General features: G+C 39.7%; 1 protein-coding gene across 2 annotated transcripts; it reads left to right on the forward strand.

Moving 5' to 3' along the window:
- Window positions 1–1,697: 1,697 nt before the first annotated feature.
- nars2 (asparaginyl-tRNA synthetase 2, mitochondrial) lies at window positions 1,698–13,567 on the forward strand. Of its 2 annotated transcripts, XM_072691825.1 has the most exons (14): window positions 1,698–1,992; window positions 2,084–2,193; window positions 2,314–2,434; window positions 3,176–3,316; window positions 3,409–3,489; window positions 5,021–5,124; window positions 6,606–6,738; window positions 7,115–7,213; window positions 7,297–7,334; window positions 8,443–8,509; window positions 8,616–8,753; window positions 11,901–11,998; window positions 13,011–13,037; window positions 13,150–13,567. In XM_072691825.1, the coding sequence occupies exons 1-14, from the start codon at window positions 1,831–1,833 to the stop codon at window positions 13,292–13,294; spliced, it is 1,464 nt and encodes a 487-aa protein (XP_072547926.1). In that variant the 5' UTR covers window positions 1,698–1,830; the 3' UTR covers window positions 13,295–13,567. The 2 variants fall into 2 exon arrangements, with proteins under 2 accessions (XP_072547926.1, XP_072547927.1); XM_072691826.1 differs by lacking the exons at window positions 13,011–13,037; window positions 13,150–13,567 and having other exon boundaries at window positions 11,013–11,988.
- The last annotated feature ends 1,205 nt before the right edge of the window (window positions 13,568–14,772 follow it).

The following is a 14,772-nucleotide window of genomic DNA, read 5'->3' on the forward strand; positions in this document are numbered from 1 at the left end:
CGGACCCTCCGTCCGGGGACTCTCAGTTTAATGCTGCTCTCATCAAATTCACCCTGAACCTATAATAGCGTGATAAACACACAAAGCATTGTGCTGACTGCAGGAGAACCGGGCACTGTTAAGGCGTTAACAAATCTCAGCAAATTTCAGCTGGCCAGGGGGAAATACTTGTGGACTCTTGGAATCCTGAATGTGCTGGTAGCTCTTTTGTCTTTCTCTAAAGTGAAACTAATAATAATAATAATAACAAAAATACCCTTTCTGAAGACCTACATTATCCCACTAACTAACTCACTGACAACCTTACTCATTCAATACACAAATAAACCTTATGTATGCATATGGCCACACCATATGTCCAAATATTTGTGGACACCCCTTATAATGAATGCATTTAGCTACTTTAGGTTGCACCAATTGCTGACACAGATGTATATATATATATATATATATATATATATATATATATTTACACACACACACACACACACACACACACAGCTTGCCTAGTCATTGTAATATCTGGAGCAGGTAAACATGAACCTATTGGCACCATGCCCAATGCCAGGTGTGGGCTAGAGGGGTTTAAAGGCCCCCAGGATTTAGCTGTGGAGCAGATTTTGGGATGAGTTGGGGATGAAGAGGGGTGGCGATCATCCAACATCCTGACCTCGCTAACGCTCTTGTCGCAGAATGCAGTCAGATCCACAGTCGAGTAGAAAGCCTTCTTCCCTGGACAGTAGAGTTACTCCAGCAAAAGCAGGATAAACTATTTTTAATGCCTTTGATTTCAGGAGAAACAGAAAATGAGCAGATGTCCCAATACTTTTGTGTATAAAGTGTTTGCATATGCCTGGCCTCAAAGATCCAGTCTCTTCTGACATGCAGCAGCAACATGTTCTGTAGCATGCATTGAGTTTAGTGAAATGGTTAAATGTAAGGGGTTTACCTTCTGAATCTTCCATGAAGGTTGTGGAAACCACAGGCTGGCTGCCTTATGCCTTATGGGCATTGATTACTATATTTTTAAATGTTAGGACAGTTGTTTGAGGAAGCCCATGCTTTTTGGATGTCAGCACAAGGTTTGAAGGCGTCAGACAATTTATACAGTTTGGGATTTTGATTCAGCTCACAGTTCCTAAATACTTATTAAGGAGACCTTGTCAAAACAAATCTGAGCCAAGGCTTAGGGTGTCCTAAGCTTTTGCCCAGGCCACATTGATTATTTAAATGTCTTTGTTTTTTTTTTACTAATCCGTGAACGATAGAATTTAAGTGCAAAATGATTTGCTGAAAAGGTGCCCAAAATTATAATTATAATGTAAAATAAGAATGGACAATTAGCAAAGATAAAATAAGCACATTGTAAAACATGTATATACATTTTATTATGTATGTTGGTTTCCTTTATTAGTTTTCAATTTTTTTTTTTAACAAAAAGGCTGTCCCCTACTTTACTAATTTTAGTTTTATTTTATTGTAGTATTCAAACATAGAAAATCAATAAATAATAATATAATGTTATCTAACTATACATTTCAAATTCAGCAGGTCGCTTAACCTTGTAAAGTGACAGGAAACAACTGAGAGTCTAATAAACTACATTTCCCAGAAGCCGCAGCTCTCTCTGATTGGCTAATCTAAAGCACGAGGCAACGTCCAGCCAATAGGCCGGAGCTTAAGTCGGAAGTTGTTTTCGGGGCAGCATGTATGTCCTGAAACCTAGGAAAGAGATATCTGGAGTTTTATTTAGTTTGTAATCCTGGATTAACGACAGTGAATTTACCTTTTATTCTCATGACGAGTTACTGACTCCCACTGAGCGCTACAATGCTAATAAGCACGTTAACGTTATTCCGCAGAGCTGCTTCTGCATCATGGTTGTGTCCGTGTGTCATTGGCAGTAAACAGCACTACTGCAGCTCTGCTAGGAAAATTAGGATCCGGGATGCTCTGTCCAGCCTGGAAACTGGCTCTAACATCAGAATACAGGTAAGAACGTGTTAACAGAGCTGTCTGAGGATTGAACTTCATCGATAAATCAGCTGATGTTGTATTTTCATTGAATGGTTGGTCTCTTTAGGGCTGGGTTCGTTCTGTCAGATCACAGAAGAACCATCTCTTTCTACACGTGAGTGATGGAAGCTCCTTGACACCTCTCCAAGTAGTAGCCAACTCAGACCTAAATACTAGGTAAGAGATCTCCCTACCCATTCAGTTCACTATGCATGTTCTGAACTGCTAGACTCCAGTAGCAAGTCCTCTTCAGCCTGGAGCTGGATTTAATTGGTTTCTGTGTCTTTCCATGTTAAGAGGACTTACATTTGGCTGTGCTGTTGACATTACTGGGAGCTTGGAAAAGAGCCCCAGACAAAACCAGAGTGTGGAGTTACAAGCCAGGCACGTTGAAGTGGTCGGGGAGTGCAATCCTGTGGCAAGTTATATATGTTGATCACTTTCAGTGAATTGTCCAAAGAAGTAACTGCTGGAGCTAATGGTGACCCGTAATCGGGATACTGACACAATTGTAAACACATGACTCGCATAAAGATGAGCAATTCTAATGTTAGTGGTTCCAGTTAATTAATTTATCCAGATATGCATCATTTTATATGACTATTCTCCAACTTCTCTTTACTCCTTTGGTTAAACAGACTGATTTTGTTGCTGTGCATTTAAGACTGATATGGGTAAATGATATCTGTTCTGATTGGTTACCCTGAGTGTATTTTGTCTCATTCAAAACCAGTCTAGATCTTGCTGGTTGGCTGTGTGTTTCTTAAATTAATGCAGTGACTAGACTGCTGTATTGCCTTCCTCATGGCAGACTAGGGTTTGATTCTCTGGCCAAGCAAGCTCCCCTCACTGTCCTAATAAGTGTCCTTGGGCAAGACACCTAACGCTAAATTTGTCTACCTGTGTAACGTGATTCAAATGTAAGTAGCTCTGGATAGTTGTGGCATGTAAATGCCATGAATTTAATAAAATGCTAAATATGACGCATAATTATTGTGATTCAAACAGGTAGTCGAAACACAAAGGTTTAGGTGAGGTTTGAAGTGAGTGAAAGCAAAATAGATTTGAATTTCTTTATTCATAGAAACCCAATTATTTAAAAGAGGGCCTAACTTTGATATTGCAGTTAAGGCAGGGTGTAACACAGCTTCTTTTGCAGGACTTTCCTTTTAAGATCAAGGAACGCCATTCTCTGGAGTACATCAGACAGTTTCCTCACCTGAGGTGCCGAACCAATGCTTTCAGCTCCCTACTCAGGATACGCAGTGAAGCCGCTGCTGCCGTCCACTCATACTTCAGGGTAAAGTTTTAGTCAGTTATTTCTTAAGATGCCTGTTTCAATGGCTGCAGGTATTCCTCCTGTACTGAATATCATCATGCTTTTTGTTGCAGGACAATGGCTTTGTGCAGATCCACACGCCTATAATTACTTCAAATGACTGCGAAGGAGCAGGAGAACTCTTCCAGGTTGAAGTAAGTCTTCTTCTGTACTGCCGTTCCCGTCACTGGTCTGATGCACAAAAAACTCATAACTAAAGATAGACCAATCAGTGTTTTTCAAAGCCGAGTTCTTTCAGCTCAGTCAGCCGATCGAGTGCTGCATGCCTCATTAACAGGCATTACTTATTAATGCATCATTGTGCAGAGCTTCTGTAATCTTTTGAGCATTGTCTCTTTACTTTTTTGCAATCAAACACATTTAAACGCTGTTGAACTCTGAGCACTCGCTGCGAGAGTCTGCAAGTCCCAAGTGGAACTGCACTGTGCAGCCCAGTGTGGTTAGCTGTGTTTGCTAGCTCTACTGATACTCACTATACTGGGCTTGATGCTGTACTCTTGTGAGGTGTATCCGATTAGGGGCGAATTTCTACTCTGGATTTAATGGTTGTCTGCAGCCTGAGTGTATGAGAGTCCATCTTTCCATCTCGCAGTTGAATGAGGAGCTGCAGGGTCCAGTGACCCTGGGCATCATGTAGAACTGCAGAGACTCTTATGAATCATATAATCTGACCAGCTCTCAGGATTGGCCAAATTATCCGATCAGCAATTTTGTAATTTGGTTGAATATCGGCCGATACTTCTCTACTCATACCTCATAATGCAGTTACATAGTTTGTGCTTGTGATTATATGCTAGGGACAGCGGCTCAGTGGTTAGAGCACTGGGTTATTGATGGCAGGGTTGTGGGTTTGACTTCTGGGTTTGCCCGGGTGAGCAAGTGCCCACAGTGGAGGCTGCTCTGGGCACGTTTGCACACTAGTGTGTATGCGCGTGTGTGTGTTCATTGCACAGATGGGTTAAAGATGGAAGTCCAATTCCATCTGTGTCCGACAGTACTTTAATTGTTACTTTTATGGCTGTAACAGCAGTTATGTAGCCAATAACTGACCACTAAAGGCCTTTAAGATGGCCAACAGTGGCAGTAGATGAATTGGATTAGTAAGCATAGTGAATCTATAATGTAAATGAACCTCATAAGGTAGTCCTTAGCCATGATCTCCTACCTTCTAAAGAAGTATGAGTTACGTAACAGTTTCTGAAGGTAATCACATTGTGTGTGTGTGTGTGTGCTAGGGATAAAGCTTATTGTCAATGAAACCTCAAAGAAAGAAGCACTATGGTTGAAAGGAGAGGATGGCATATTCTCAAGCAAGAAAAGGCACATCAGAAAGGCTTTGTGATCCATGGTCTGCACTGCGGTTCTTTATGATTTTAGGCCCTGGATGTATTTTTCTTTGCCTCCATCTGTCTAGCATGACAGTGAGCCTGTCCTTCTTGATGAATGGCCCAATTTTTTTCAAGAAATGATTTAGAAGGTGTAGAGCTTTTCTTCCTAGAACCCTTGAAGCTGCTATGAGGACAAAATGCAGTTCTTTTTGCTAATAGATAGATCTATTCCTCTTTACTGATTCTGTATATTGCCTGGTATTTCTATGATGTTATCTATCGTCTTAACTGTCCTCTACTCACTCTAAGCTGAACATTTTATCTGTTCTCTTGGTAGCCTGCAGGCAACGAACACAGCTTGGATAAAGAAAATCCTCATTTTTTCTCGGTGCCCTCCTATCTCACTGTCTCTGGGCAGCTGCACCTGGAAGTAATGACAGGGTAAGGATTATTAGACTTCAAAGTTTTACTTAGGGTTGTATCAGTAGAAGAAGGATAGACCAGGCAAAAACTGAAAAAGACCATAACAATAAAATGATTGGACGCTGTTGGCTGTTCAAACTACTGTCCATCATCAAAACTACACGGGTAAGTACATAAGTCTAACATGGAACTTTATTTATTGATCATGGATGCTCATTAATTTATCAATAGGTTTTTGGCAAACATTGTCTAATGTAGTCTTCTGAAGGTGCTTTATTTTTTTAATGAGCTACAGTTGTAGTGAAACTGGATATTTGGCTTCAGAACAATAGCCTTATAATTCAGAAACCCAGAGCAGCAGAACAGCTGGTTAATGGAAATTGCTGTTTTCCATGAAATATAGATGAACAAAATCCTGGATTTGACTTGTCAGGCATCTTAATTACTCCATTCATTGAAAAATTAAGATGTTTTTGTCTTTCTCTTATATTTGCCATTTTGGAGATGTGAGGATTTTGCTCTTCTTGATCTTGTAGTGGTTCAAGTGTTTTGTTTTTAATATTTTTTTAGTCTATCAAATAGACAAATAGTTTGGACATGAGAAGATAAAAATTAGGGATGTCCTGATCCCATCCAGGCATATTTTAATAAATCGAGTATCGACTATTTTAAGTTAATTCTGTTACCATGGTGGTCAGAGCATCATCTTGTGTTCTTGATGCACCGTTAACAGACATTATTGTCCAGCTGGCAGCAGTGTGGACATTCTCAGAAGATAAATGAAAGAGTTGAGAGTTGGCAGTGTGGAACTATTTTACAGTGGAAGATGAAAACAGACCATAATATCTGAAACTTTATAAAACTATCACTGAATCGCTCTGTTTTAATGACGGGAGAACCACTTGCCTTTCTCTGCTTTTAAACCAGCACTGAACAACGCGTTCAGAACCGTGTGGAGGCTAGCACTAATGCTAATACACACACGCTATAGAAACCCCAATCACATCACATTCACCATCTACATTCACAAAGCCACTTGCAGTGTTTTAAAGGAACTGGGAGCTGATTGGTCAGGGATGTGCATCAGACTGGGCTATGAAATATTAAACATTTTAAGAGAAGTTTCTACTAAACTAAATCAATCAGTCCAGAATGTCTCATTATAGAAACTTCTAGTAAAAATAAAGGGATTTTACTGAATGTATTAATCAGCAGCTCATCTTATCTTACCGGATCGGTAATGATCGCATCTCTAATGAAAATGTCATTCTAGATGAAGATTCCCTTTTAATTTATCTAGTCCACTGAACTTCACAGAAATTCACACTACATGGGCAGTCCAACAAAATTAAATAAGAGGTTCAAAATAATTAAGAGTTTCAGCTAAAAAAAATCTTGTGATTAATGTTGATAGGAAGTTTAAAGTTTAGTATTTAAATGTACAAGTACATCTCTGTTCTCATTGTTGTTACTGTTCATTTCACTCTTGAATACCGCAGAGCTTTTCCGTCTGTCTACACGTTTGGCCCAACATTTCGAGCAGAGAATTCCCAGAGCAGGAGGCACCTGGCCGAGTTTTATATGGTGGAGGCAGAAATCTCCTTCACAGAGTCCCTGGAGGACCTTATAAAGGTCAGCCACTGAGCCTTACTCAAGTCTTAGTGAATAAACAACACCATTACAAGACTTTGGTGTGAACTTTACCAGCTTATAAGGAAATATTAAACATTAAAGGCCAATAGGACTAAAAATTAATAATAGCTACTGTGGGCTAGTTAGCATTTCATCTGCATAATGCTAACTGGCCTCTAGTACCTCCCATCAATTATTAGCAATGTTAACGTTTTTTTAGGTATTCTCGAGCTATTATTCATTTTCTGTTTTATATTCCCTTGGAAGGTTCTTGCAAGTGCTTACTCTGTGTTGGGTTTGTGGTTGCTATTATATAGTTTGAATGTGCAGTGTTGTAAATGTACTGTGGGTTTTAAAGGGCTACTCTGTTTCATAGCTCATGGAGGATCTGTTCAAGACTAGCACAGAGCATCTGCTTTCTCACTGTGCAGAGGATGTGGAGCTATTTCACAAATACGTCTCACCTGGTCACAGGGTAAGACACGCGGCTCTTGTGAGATGACATGTAATGGTTTTGAAATAGAAGAAAAGTGTTTTAACTTTGTCTCTTGTCTGCAGGAAAAAGTGGACCTCATTCTGAAAAGAAACTTTCATGTGTATGTATAGTTCTCCTTACCCATATTCATATTCATGATCGGGTCAAGTCAAGAGGCTTTTATTGGCATTTCACCTGTGTACAAGTAGGAACGGAAAAGTCACTTAGGCCCTGTCCACACCTTTCCCGATATGTTTTGTCTGCGCGTTTGCCTCACGTCCATAAAAAGGACAAAGTCAAGATTTTTAAAAACTCATACATTCATACATGTTTCTGGCTGAATCTCAAAGACCTCCTTACTCCCTATATAGTAAACTACATAAGTAATAAAACTCCAACATTTACACACAGATTTCAGATTTCCACATATGAATAAATGTAAAATCTGTTCTATTACAAATATATAATTATTTAAAATCTGTAATTTCGTGATATATAAAAATATTTGGATATGTGTGAATTGGGCCTTAGTCAGCTAATTGTTAAGGCCTTCATAATTTGAATATGACTTACATATGACAATAAATTTTTTTGTTGTTGCTGTTTTTTTTAATGTGACTTATATCTGACATGTCATGCTCCTAAAATGACACACATGCACAAAAGAGCAGTGTTCCTTTGTTTTATTTATGAAATATACAATATTTATAATAATATAATAATAATGATGATTATATATTATTAAATATATTATTATTATTATTATTATTATTATTATTGAATATGCCTGATATGTCTGTTACCTCCCTCAGTGCAGTTTTCCCTTCTCCTCCACATCCATTTTTGACAAATGTTGATTGTCACATGAATTCCGATCTGGCTGTTCAGACTAAGATTTCAATATCACATATAAAAGAGTCCCAAATCTGAACTGGAAATTCAGATTCAGTGTGTTTTTTTTGCTGTTAAAAGAAAAAAAAGATTGGATTTGGGCCACTTTTACCTGCTGTGTGGACATTTTTCCCCCATGTCAAATCTCTGAAAAGTCAGTAACATAGCTATGGTTTCAGATCTTGAAAAATATGAAAACTAGGCTTTAGAATATTGTCAGGCAATATCCTAGATCTTTATTGGCCAGTGGAATTTAGGAAACAATTGCTGATGACTCTTATTACAGTGTTTAAATGCTATTTGATGTTAATGGTTGATAATTGCTTTGTGTTCCGTAGCATTTCTTATACAGAGGCAATAGACATTCTGACTCGCAGTTCCCAGCAGTTTATCTTCAAACCAGAGGCAAGTAAATCATAAATGGTTTCCTTTTACTGAAAGCTCTTTTCTTACTTCTCCTGACATAGTAAAGTGCATATCTCATGCTCTCTCTTGTTTTTTTTCTCAATAGTGGGGCAGTGATCTTCAAACAGAGCATGAGAAGTTCCTAGTTAAGCATTGTGGGGAGGTTCCAGTCTTTGTAACTGATTACCCCTATGATCTGAAGCCTTTTTACGCAAGAGACAACCAGGACGAACCTCAACACACGGTAACATTGACCGAAGAGCTACATTTACCATCAAAACTGGAAAAAAAGTGTCTTTGTACTGGCCAAAATTATGTGAACATCCTAGCTGAGCTTGTTGCACGTCCCATTCCAAAAGTATTAGGCATGTTTGCGGCTCTAACCGCCTCTGTTCATTTTAGAAGGCTTTTTACAAAGTTTTGAAATATGTCTGCGGGAAGTGCTGGCTTGCAGTTGAATGTCTGGATTGCAAGTGAATTCATCCCAAAGGTGTTCAGTATGGTTGAGGTCAGGGCTCCCTGCAGGTTCACAGAGCTCCTCGGGTTCTCCTCCACACTAAACTCTTCATGAACTCGTTTTGTGCACAGAGGCGCAGTCTTGCTGGCAGAGTAAAGGGCCTTCCCCAGACGTCCATTGAAAGTGCATACTTGTCAAAATGTTTTTGTCTGCTGAAGCATCAACATTAACCCCTCACTGGAACTGGAGTCCCAATTCTGAAAAACAGCTCTAGACCATTATCCCAGACCATTATCCCTCCTCCACCATGCTTTACTGTTGGCACTATACTGGTAGGTAGCATTCTCCTGGTCTCTGCCAAACCTAGATTAGTCCATCAGACTGGCAGATTGTGAAGTAGATTCATCATTGTAACACATTTTCACAGCACAAGAGAGTCCACAGTCGTGCCTTACACCACCCCACCCAATGCTTGGAGTGTGCATAGTGACCTTAGGCTTGTGTGCAGCTGTGGAAACCCATTTAATGAAGCTTCTAACTCACAATTCTTCCATGTCGGTTTGCTCTGTGTAACTCTAAAGTACAATTATGCAAAATGCATGCAAAGGAATCTGTGCATATTAGTGGAGCTCCCAGTAAGGGTGGGTTGTAAAGTTCTATTTAAAGGGCAAGGTGTCCACTGTGATTAATAAGGACCACAGGTCTGAGGAAAATGCTGTTAGCATGTCTAGTTGTGCTCACTTCGGTAATACTAAGTCTTCTACCAGAAGGCAGTGGTTCAAAGAATTGATATCCAAAGTGAGTGCTTGACCCTGTTGTTATTAATGTCCTAAATGGCAGAGTATACCTGATTATGTGCTGGAGTTGGCTTGTTCTTGTGAGATGGACAATCAAAACCAAATGTTTTTGCATGATGTGTGGATGAACTGAGTGATCACTGTATAGAACTGGATCTTTAGGCCCTGTGGTGTGTTGGATTTCTTCAGTTGCTCTCTAGGTTATCAAGATTAACTTGATAACTCCCTGTATATCTATAGAATCTGGCTCAAACTCATATGTTTGTAGACTGCATAAAACTAGCATGCCTCACGGGGAAGCAGAGTAAAGCCTTTTAACACCACTAACTCTTTAGAGAACACACGTGGACAAAATTGAAAATAGTCCAATGTTTTTCAATGTTCAATGTTTTGGTCACATTATTTTCAGGGGTACCATCATTTTTATCCAGGCCTGTTTAATTAGTTTACTTTTTAAAAAATATTTCTTTTGAAGCATGGTTCAAAATCAATGTCGGACTTTCATTTGTTCATTTTCATAGAATTTTTATTCATTATTACTTTTGTCAGATTCAAGTTATTTCTGTGACCAATGTTGGGTTTTTCTTTCATTAACCGAGGGGTACCAACAATTTTGTCCATGTGTGTACATTACTCAATCCAGTACAGTGAGTATCAGAACGCTGCAGAAAAGCTTAGCTGAGAGATGATCTGAGATTGATATCGGCCTCAAACACCGGTCCATTTCTACTGGATATGGTGGGGCAGTATATGATGCTCCACAGTATAAATCCCTAAGCCATTAATGTTGATGTTGAGGATGTAGAGAGGGGGTGTCTGCTGAACCAGGACACTAGCTGCTCAACATCCTGGCTGTAGATAACCAATTTCAGGATCTTCACACTTCACATTAAAGTCACTGGTCTTAAGACCAGGTCTGTTTTCCTAGCTACACCTTTCCTCACTGTTTGACCTGCAGAAGCTCTGTCGCGACAGAGTTAAAAGCCAAGCTGAAGTTGGCAAACTGAACTTTAGCGTTGGTCAAGTGTTGGACTGTCAAGGTGCTGTAGCATGAACTGCAGGGCAACATTCACACCCTGACTGACAGCCCTGCCGGCTCTGTATGCAAACTGAAGGGGTCCAGCAGAGGGTCTGTAATGACTTTCCAGTGGGTTAGAACCAGGTGCTCAATGCTTGGTTGACTTGAAATATGTGGTAACAGAGTAAAGTTCCAGTGATTTGTTAAAATGGAAATGCTTTTATTTTACAGTACTAACACTTTCAGGTCACTGGGCTGATGTAACAGGCCAAATATTTCATGAACTGACAGAAGTGGACTGTGGACTCTGTGACTGTGCCATGGTTACACTGGCTGAGGTTTTTAACACGACCCAGGGACATGTCATGCAGCCAGGTGTCGCCAGTTCAAGAGAAACAATGTTTGAAGAGCTAAAAGTCTGATGACAATGCACACTTGATTCCATCTGTACCTGGTAACATGAATTGAATATCATTATGTATGTACAGTATATGGACAAATATATTGGGACACTTGCTTATTCATTGTTTTTTCCAAAAGGTTTAAAGAATAAAAAATGAAGAGTGTATCCTTCCTTTGTTGGAGTAACTGTCCAGGGAAGGCTTTTTTGAAGCATTGCTGTGAAGATTTAATTGCATTCAGTGACCCACCTCACCCTCAACTCCCTGTCTTAACCCACATGCCAAAAGTATTGGATGGAGCACTATCATTCCAGACAGCATAGTTCCTCTGCTCCACAGTTCAGTGCTAGGAGGCTTTATACCTCTCTAGCCTATGCATAGCATTAGACATGGTGCTTATAGGTTCATGTTTTATTCTTTTGCCAATACTACTCTAAAGGGACTGGACAAGCTGTGTGTGCATCTGTATATCTGTGTCAGCAATGGGTGCGTTCGTTTAAAATGCATTCAGCTGAATGCATTCATTAAAAGGGGTGTCCACAAACATTTGGCCATATAATGTATATTACAAGTTTATTAGATTTATTGGTAATTGCAACTGTGTTCTCATGAAACACTCATAGGACTACTACATTTTTGCCATAATCAGATCACCTATCCTGTTTGCTTTACCTGACCATTTAATTCAAGCAGTTATTTCTGATAATTTTGTTCTCAGGCAGCTGCTGTAGACCTCTTGGTGCCCGTTGTGGGGGAGCTGTGTGGTGGTTCTCTCAGAGAGGAAAGACCAGAGCTATTAAAGACTCGGCTAGCTCGGTAAGAGAAATGCAGGTTGCTGTGTAATGATTCAGATGGAGAGGTATAGCTGTTACCTATCTCAGTTATTTGTAGTATCACTGCACAAAAGGGTTGGATGCTGTATAGAACCATAAACAAAAGTTTTTTTTTTACCAATATAAAAAACTTTTAACCTGGCAAAGTTAGTCAGTTAAGCATTTGAATGGTTCTTTTGAATTGTCAAGGCCTTTTGTAGAACCATTGCCTTTGCTAAAGAATGCTTGAAGAATCAATTTATCCTTTTTAATTCAGGATAAATAAGGTTGCCTAACTTGATGTATTATTTTATATAATCTATAAATTTGCAGTTAATGACCGTGCATCTTTAAAATGGTATGATTTAATAACTGTTAATGACTTAACACTGCTGTTTCTAATAATGACAAATGGTTTGAGTGCCACTTAGCTTTGTAAGCTGGATCCCAGCTGTGTTTAAAAGCATAATAGGTGATGGGCAAAAGTATTGGGACACCTGCTCATTCATTGTTTTCCTGAAATCAAGGGTAAAGTAACTTTCTCTACTGTCCAGGGAAAAAGGCTTTCTACTAGATTTTGAAACATTGCAGTGAGAATTTGATAGCATTCAGCGCCAAGAGCATTGGTAAGGTCAGGATGTTAGATGATCTCACCCCCCCCACAGTTCCACCGCTCCACATGCTGGGGGGCATTATACCCCTTTAGTCTACGCCTGGCATGAGGCATGGTGCCAATAGATTGATTTTGATCTGTTACTGACAGTCCTATTCTATTTTGATTCATGTAATTTAGCAAAACACACAGGCAACTGCTAGAAGTACAGACCAAAGTCTGTTGTACAAAATGCAAATCAAGTATACAACAATAAATAAATAATAAATAAATAAATACAGTAAAATAACAATAGCTTTTGACTTCTATGGCTTAATTGTTTGTGTACCATGTTTGCAATATTTTTATACACTGCTCACACTCACTAATTAAAATGGTTTACTCTTCTTCTGTGTTTCTTCAGGGCTGGACTGGAGGACACATATGCATGGTAGGGTCATGTTTAGGTCCGAATACATTTCAGAGCTCAGTATGAACCACATGTCCCACTACGCACTTTGTCTTTTCAATGTTTTTTTTTTTTTGTTTCTTTGTTTGTTTAGGTATTTGCAGCTGAGACAGTTCGGCTCAGTCCCTCATGGTGGCTTTGGGATGGGCTTCGAGAGGTACCTGCAGTGTGTTTTAGGAGTCGACAACATCAAAGACACTATTCCATTTGCACGCTCTTCACGCTCCTGCCTTCTATGAAGGAGCCTGGAAGAAAATTGTGATAAAATGATGGAACGGATTTGTTATTGTTGCATATGTCCGAATAGTGTGACTAATGTGGCCAAATGGTGAGGCAGAATCACGTGTCTTGAATAATGCCTTCTTAATGCATAGAAGCAGATGGTGAGAGATAGTAAATTATTTCGGATTTCATTAAGAATTTTGTGGTGGTTTATTTTAATGAGAACATTCAGGCTCCTTGACAAATCTTTTAATATGCAATAAACACCATCTCTTGTAAAAATGAGAAAATATGGAACCTATGGAATCTGTGGGGCTGAAACGATCAACGTCTACATCACAAAGCATATTTCCTAACTCAGCAGTGCGCAGTCAAGACGAGCATTTTCACAAGCTATGCAGATTTTTACCACATTTGCCACAACTTCAACCTATTATAGGGTTGCTAGAGAGCCTGAAAACACCTAACTTTAAATTCGAGGTCAACCGGACAAAGTACATTTAGTGCAGATGTTCTGCTCAGCTTTGAGGATGATCATTTAATTATATCTACAGATATCAGTGTTCCCGTTCAACCTTTCAGTCATATTGAATTTGGGAGAGAACATCTCTGGTTGCAAGAGGAAGAGAGCATAAGCACCAGAAAGTGGAGTTCCCAGCACACTGTTTATCGCATGATCAAAGGTGTGGATCTGTTTTTATTTGCAAAGCAGGAGGTGAATTCCTGAAAGCTGTTTTGTGCCATTTGTGGTCCATAATGTGAACACAACTACAGCATGCAAGTATACACTGTTGGAGCATAGATCCATTAGTGAACTCAGCTGCTTTAAGGTGCACCCATGGCTGACACTGGCTTTCAGTTTTCCACCCACAAAGCTTGTACAGTATAATCTTTTTTAAAGAGCATTTTCAATAGAACGGCATGGCCTGGAGCTGCCATACATGAGCCTCCCCAGCCAACATGTGGGGTTCACGTGGGTGGTACGTGGGTGGCTAGGTGACCCTGACCCTGGTGGGCATCCATTTATGGGGCTAACATAGAACCTGAGGACAAAGCATTTTGGTTCCCAGTTGGACTATCCATACAGGGCCCACATGGATATGTTAGCTGGGTATGGTCATCAAGCCAAGTGCCGAGCATTGCATAAAGGCCCCAGGCATCGGGTAGTGGAGCAGAACTGTTTTCTCTGGAGTGATGGAGCTCCATTCAGTAAGTTTGGGAGGGGTTTGAGTATGATGATGTATAATTAATGATCCAGCAATCCAGCATCAGTCAGTACCCGACATCACTAATGCTCTCGTGTCTGAATAAAGTAAAATCCTCACAGCAATGTTCTGACATCTAGTGTGAAGCAAAGGAAGGACAACATTCCTGATTAATACCCTTGATTTTGAAATAAATGCATGTAGTGCAGGCGCATGTACTAGAGCCAGTATGGGCTTCAGTTTGTTTATTGTTAAACCTATAGTAGAGATTTCTTCTTGAGGGAACAACA

This window comes from Salminus brasiliensis, chromosome 11, assembly GCF_030463535.1.
Source record: "Salminus brasiliensis chromosome 11, fSalBra1.hap2, whole genome shotgun sequence".
NCBI lineage: Eukaryota > Metazoa > Chordata > Actinopteri > Characiformes > Bryconidae > Salminus > Salminus brasiliensis.

What these genes read in the sequence shown, in the direction of transcription:
- nars2 (XM_072691825.1), top strand. Translation starts at nt 1,831, where the DNA reads ATGCTAATAAGCACGTTAACGTTATTCCGCAGAGCTGCTTCTGCATCA. An exon ending in CACCTGGAAGTAATGACAGG is followed by an intron (nt 5,125 to 6,605) that starts GTAAGGATTATT and finishes TGAATACCGCAG; the next exon opens with AGCTTTTCCGTCTGTCTACA. An exon ending in ACGTCTCACCTGGTCACAGG is followed by an intron (nt 7,214 to 7,296) that starts GTAAGACACGCG and finishes TCTTGTCTGCAG; the next exon opens with GAAAAAGTGGACCTCATTCT.